The 6947-nt window shown below is 31.0% G+C and overlaps 1 protein-coding gene across 3 annotated transcripts in view; it reads left to right on the top strand.

Annotated features, from left to right (window-relative positions):
* LOC106460445 (cAMP-dependent protein kinase type II regulatory subunit-like) overlaps window positions 1–6947 on the top strand; it is a 103181-nt gene that overhangs the window by 1895 nt on the left and 94339 nt on the right. The window contains exon 2 of one of the 3 annotated variants that reach the window (XM_022387156.1): window positions 1973–2180. The exons of the other annotated variants lie outside the window; for them this stretch is intronic. Within the exon in view, the coding sequence (XP_022242864.1) occupies window positions 2162–2180 (19 nt within the window). The 5' untranslated portion in view covers window positions 1973–2161. The remainder of the gene's footprint in view (window positions 1–1972; window positions 2181–6947) is intronic. 3 annotated transcript variants of the gene reach the window in all.

The raw sequence follows: 6947 nt of genomic DNA, 5'->3' as shown, positions 1-6947 counted from the left end.
TATATATATATATATATATATATATCATAACAAACAATGGTGAATGAGATAACTTTCACATATTTTAATAGTTAGACATGTCTGAGTGTGTGTGTGTGTGTGTGTGTGTTGGTTTTTTTGGGGGGGGGTCCAAAAGTTGCTTGAGCAGGAACAAAGATTTGCAAATATATGAACCAAAGAGTGACAGACTTTTGAGATCATAGATGTGACTAACTAAGCATTTGAATAATGCATCTGTCATATATTTGAATGACATGTATATATTTATTTCCATACCTTTAGCTGAACAAGCAACTGTAATAATTCACTTGAAATAGTACATTTAAATAGCATAGTAGCAATGTGTTGTAACTTTCATTCAGCACTGTTGCTACAGTATATGCAGGACACAAAGCTTACAGGTTCTAATCAAAGTAAGAAGATATGTACATGTAGTTAGCATTTAAGAAGTATTATCATATGAATTTTTCAAAATATGAGCCTGTTATCTATCTCCAACTTTTTACTTATCAGTCCATATCACAAGCATTTTTCTGTAGCTAATTTGTGTGTATATATATATAAACTCTTAACCACTTTGGCATCTGAATCATAGTATGTCTCTCCTAAATTGTTAATTTTTTTTTTTTTTATAGAGTTACAGTGATGTTACTTTTATTTCTACTGTTAGCAGTGTGTGTGTTGTTTTTTATTTTCTGTGATTATTTACAACACCATAGTAAAATATGGCCTTTAATAAATGACACACAGCATGTATTTTTAAAATTTTTTTGCTTGTTTGGATTAGAGTGCACTGGTAGATTTTGGGTATCTTGACTTTCACAAAGCCTTTGATAGCAAGTGCAAGTAAAGTAATTAATTATATCTTTATGGAATTGGCAAAAATCTTAAGCGGTGATAAAAAAAAAAAATGAATTGGCATCAGAAAATATAGGGTAGTAGTAAATGTGTATTTTTCTTATTAGAAAAATATGATCTGGGCATTCTTAGTAAATAAGAAAATGTATAAGTGTAAAATTATGCACCTCAGGCTTGGAAATCAAACCTGGAAAGGATTTATTTAAACTTTAAGAATAGTAATTATCAGGTAATACTTTCAAGGGGTTCCTTCAAGTGTTTTATGTAGAGAAAACATGTAAACAAAGTGCAAAGATTAAATAAGAAATTTCTACTATACTAGGAATACTTCTGGTTTAACAAAAAAATGAGTAAATCTGTGGGAAAGCATTTAAAGGTTGTGAAGATTGTTTGTGTATCATAAACTCTTTTAAAGCAAGTTGGGAAATAATGTGAGGAAACTAACCAAAGGGTATAGTAAGTTATGTTGATAGGAAAATTGACAATCAAATTAGTTTAGTTCATATTAGTACTAGAAGTTTTGTGAATAAGTTTCTAATATTAAAAGCTTTTGTCATTGGTAATTAATACTGAATCCTCTTACTACAGGAAGGATAGCAACATGTGAGAAGAGTGAAACAGTCTTCTATAAGTAGAATTATACATGTTTTATGCAATTTAGGCTAGGTTACAATGTCGGATTTGTTTTGTTGATAGTATATTAGGAAACATAAGTTGAATAACAAAGATAATAGGTTTATCTTTAGGAAGCCTAGCTGAGGTAAGAACTTGAACAATGATTTACCTGATGATGTGTTGTGTGCTCTTTTTATTGAATTTCTGTAGTTAGGTATATGAATGTGCAGAGTTTCATTTTTGGTTTTGATGTTTTGGTTGCTTGTTCTTGTGTCTTAAGGCACCTTTTATTATGTTCTTAAAAAAAAGATCAGTGTTTATGTTTACTTTTTTTTATCTAAATGTGTAAGTACTGAATGTCAGTTGTGTTTGATGGTTAATTTTAGTTTTACTCTTTAATCCTCAAATTATTGAGTTGTTTTTATACCATTGACTACTGGTGGTGAGACTGACAACGTGCTGCATCATATTGAATAATATTTGTTTTTACCTGTTACAGCACTCAACATAAAGAACTGATAAAAGAAATTGGGTGGAATTATTTATTTTCTATGAAAATACATATTGGAAACCCTAGCGCCAGTTCGTGGAATTGATTGCAATGTTAATGATATTTCTGTTGACATATTTGTATGACTGAAGTTATTAGGAACCCTATATAACTAACATTAAAGAAATTTATGTACAGATGCATACAGCAAAGGCAGGTAATGTGCTTTGTTTTAAAATTTCTAGAGTTAAAATAATTTTTATTTTCAAGAAAAAAACAGAATAATGAATTGTGTATTTATTTATATATGTTGTTTTTTTATCTATAGGCTAAAGAAAAATCAATAAAAATATTTTACCCTATAAATATCTTATGATATTTGTTAAATTTTGGTTTCTATATAGTAGAATATTTTAACAAAATTTACCAACAGCAAATTTTAGTGTGATTTTTCTTTTAAAAGAAAACTTTAACATAGCCAATAGCCCGAAGTCCCTATAATGCAATGCCACTTTCAAAGGTTGTTTCTTTGAAGTTTCCTATCATTTTATGACATACTTTGTTGACTATTCATATTACCCATTGTATGACCTTGTGTTCTTTTGAATTCCATTCTGACAAGAACAAAAGGTCATGTAATGAGTAATACGTAATGGGGTAGAAGATGTGACAAAGTATTTATGGGAGTCAGAATTCTAAAGTGTATGAAACAAAAGCTAATTAATTGTTCCTCAGGCTTCAGAGAAACCCAACACTGAAGGTATGGTTTGTTGAAAACATGAGGTTTAATAATAAAACAGAAAAATTCATAACCTTGAAATTTTACCAGATGGTTAGATAAAAAAAACAACTGCTATTATGATGGTAGGATAATGGATATGTATGAAAAAAAAAAAAAGGTTTTGTCCTTCTGTTCTTGGTTTGTTAATTTTTATGATCTTTATAATAGGATTGTGTCCCAACTGCATGTATTTATTATTTCAGCAGAAAAAAAGTCTCATTAAAATATATTTTACACTGTAAACAATTTAATTCCAAGATGGGTCTTCATTCTTAATGTGGATCATTTAAGTGTAATATTACTTATATGTTGTATTTGGATATTTTACAATAAATTTAATTCATTTAGGGTGTTCATTTTGTTATTTTTATTGAGCATCTAACTGAAACTGTACAGATTTATGTACTGTAATACACTTGTATATGTATGTAGGTAATAAGTTGAGTAAGAAATAATGTCTGCAATTACATTTCTTAATAGAATATGTCCTGTATGTGAAAGTGAATGGTGATACAAATAATTGCATATCTAAATGAAAGAACAAAATCCCAGTCCATTTATAAGGAGCTCAAAAGAGAAACAAAATAACATAAATGTTAAAACTAAAGTTTTGTAGCTTATTTTTCAATCACTTAAATAAGAAAGATCAGAAAAATTTATCCAGTCTTCAATACAATAGTGATAAAAAAAAACAACAGAAATTCAACTTCATACAACATTAAACTTAAAAAATATACTGGTAAGTTGAGACAGTTTACACTTGAAATACAGCCTGGGTATGAAACAATATATTGGGTTTAATAAAGAACAAAAACCATAAAGCTCACTTCTAATTCACAAATGAGGAAAAAAAAAAAGATACCTTTCCATAAAATGCCTGTATTATCCTATGGTCAAATGAAATATTATAGAAGCTAAAAATTCTGAAAGGATTTTTAATCTCCCTAAAAATAACCTTAGATGTAAGCTTCTCTAGCTATTCTGTGTTATTCTGTTACAAAAAGAATTTTATGACAAGTAAATAATCTGTGTTATAACATTCACTGTTACACTGCACTTTGATTTGAGATTCATGGTTGTTTTGGTAGATAAAGAACAGGTAACCTCAATGTTTTAATTATAAATTGTCATTTATTTAGATTTATGACATAAGATATAAATAAAGATTAAATTACAGGGGTTTTGACTGTTATTTTAGTTCTAGTTAATCTAAGAGATTATATTATATGAGTAAACACCATGGTAAATTATAATTACAGTTGGACTGTGTTCAAATATACAGTGTGATATTACTTTATGTTTGTTCAATTTTATACAAATTGCCTTGTATCCCTGTAATTGTTAGTACTTGAAAAGGTTACACATTTATTTTTCTAAACAGGCACGTTTATATTAATACCTAAGTATTTGTATATTGTACCTGTACATTTAGTTTATCAATAGTGATATGTAAACATTAAATAGTGACTTTTAGGTTCAGTGTTAAATTAACTAGGGACGAAAGTTCACTGTTGATCTTTCCTAATAAACATCACACTTGTAGACTAAAGTAAACAGGTTATATGCTAGGTGAATATGGCAGAAAGATTTTTTTTTAAGGTTGTGAGAGGCCACATCACCAACAATGCTGGGTCAACGAGTCATCTTCAACGCCTGCTTGTAAGACTGGTGCCAGATGTTTCTCTGCGTGTAAAGTTATTGTTTTTGATATCTTTATATTTGCTGTTTTGTAGCAAGACTATGATGTATGTATATATATAATTGTTTGTTTATTTATTATTCGTAATTGGGTGTGTGTGTGTGTGTTTGAGTGTGAATAATGAATGCGTTGCGAATTCATCAGTATAAACTTTGAAGCTCTTAGTAACGTTTCAAGATTATTTGAATAATCATACTGCATATTTCAAGTCACGGCGTGAAGCCAAAAACCTGCTTTTTATTATTCCACTTAAAATACTGTGAACGAAAACGATACTAAAACTATAAGTTTAGTTAGTACTGGTACTTGTATAGAAACTAGTTCACATTGTGAAACAGTGTTTTACGTAATTGATTTACTTAACTTGAAGATAAACTTGCCAATCGATTAAAAAGAAAACCCTTCGTAGATTTGTAGAAAATTTTAGAAGCTAATATCAAAACGCGATAGTTCAAATGAAAAATTCATTTCATGATTCCGAAATTGTCTTGCCCGTAGCGCCGATAGTTTCTCAAGCGGTGATAAGAAATCTTGGTGATTAACAAATGTAAACCGATATGATGTATACCAAATAATATTGCCAGATTTTTTAAGGTGTGTATACGTTCTTCATCGTAAAATAATATGTACCCATATATAATTAAACTTATAATTGGGTATTTATTGGATTTTCTGGTATGTAATTCATCTTCACAATTCAGTTTTTTTTTAAACGCGCAGCTCATAGAGATTGTTTGTTATGTATTTCACGCAAACCTACATGAGGGCTAACTAGCAGTAGGGAAGGGAGGAAAGGCAGCTAGTCATAACCACCCAACGCCAACTCTTGAGCTACTCTTTTACCGATAGTGGGATTGACCGTAACATTATAACGCCCCCACGGCTGAAAGGGCGAGCATGTTTGGTGTGACGGGGATTCGAACCCGCGACCTTCAAATTGCGAGTCGAACGCCTTAACCACCTGGCCATGCCGAACTAGTACTTATGATGTTTTGTGAAAAATCTGTACGTGATGGAGAAAATTGGATATAGACAAATAATGGAAGTTACTAAACAAAATTATGTTTAATATTATGTTGCTATAGCAAAATTACGGTTCAAACGCCGAAAGCTATTTTTACACACACCTTATTTCAAGCCGCAATGGACGAACTAAGAATAATGTAGGACAAAAAGCACTTTCGGTAACTTTGAAATAATCTATTAGTTAAAGACGTCTACCTGTTCGGTGTTCCAATGGTTCCATCTTTTCTGTTCCTAACGTCCTATACAAATAGCAGTTCCCAGTGAGTATGTATGTTTGTTTGTTTTAGCGAAAAGTTACACAATGAGCTATTTGCGCTTTGTCCACCATGGGGAATTGAACCCCTAATTTCAGCGTTGTAAGTTGGTAAACTTTCCGGTGATTCACTTGGGGAACCAGTATGTTTTATAGGAACCAATTATTGGTTCAGAAACACTGGGGTGAAAGATACGGATATTGGCCCAGTACCGAGTTCAAATAAAGTGAAAATGAGTACAAAATCTCGTAGAATATTGTATGTGTTGCAAATGAGTTATAGATTTTCATTGCTCGTTTGCTCCTAATTAAGAAGTAATTCTGATATGCTATACAATTCCATAATGCGTTTTCGTCACGCACTACCATGCTCGACTGGTTAATTCCATTTTATTTCATAGTGAAACTTTACTAATAACACGGGAAAACGTCATGTAGGCTCTGGGATATATTTTACGTCACTATCCGAGACCTAGTGGTTATGCTTTGGATTCGTACTCGCCAGGTTACGTGTTCGAAACTTGCTCGTGCCAAGTCGTTGTGTCATTGGGAAAAAAAGGACGTTTCAGACTACCCAGCTGTAAAAATTGGTACTAAGTAATATAGCTAAAAACCTGCAATGTGTAACCACTCTTATCCGCTGGTGCCACTGGAAACAAGAGTTAAACACCGGTCCTTTACTAATCGAGGTCCATCACAATTTTAACCAGATTGGAAATACTCGTAGAAATTTACGTTATAGCGCAGTGGTTCTCAAAATGTTTCAGGCTTGCGTTCCACTTTTTGTTTATTTTTTTTAATTACAAACCCAGGCCTAATTAAAAAAAGATAAAAACCTAGCAACAAAAATTCATATTTTTAACACTTACCCATTAATGCTAAGGATGCGATTGTTTTGCTAGTATAATTGAAGAATATGTGGTACCATTTTTGTCAATTTGAAGGGAAGAAAATACTGGCGAGTCTATGCAGGTAGAGTGTGAGGATATTAGTATGTATATGTACGTGGAAAGCTCAGATATGGCTTATTAAATGTTACGTATTACAATTTCGAATGGTCTGAAACCGAGCTAAATGATAATTTAAATTTAGTAGTTAAATAAATGCCGATATATCTCCAGTTTATGAAATTTGCCAACAAGATTGATACACACAGTTTTCTTTTTTTAATACAAATATATTTAATACACAAAAAAATAATACAATTTCAAATAACGGTTAGTAC

Source organism: Limulus polyphemus, unplaced genomic scaffold (assembly GCF_000517525.1).
Source record: "Limulus polyphemus unplaced genomic scaffold, Limulus_polyphemus-2.1.2 Scaffold770, whole genome shotgun sequence".
In the NCBI taxonomy this organism is placed as follows: domain Eukaryota; kingdom Metazoa; phylum Arthropoda; class Merostomata; order Xiphosura; family Limulidae; genus Limulus; species Limulus polyphemus.
Note: the sequence above shows the minus strand (reverse complement) of the source record. Positions and strands in the feature narration are given on the sequence as shown.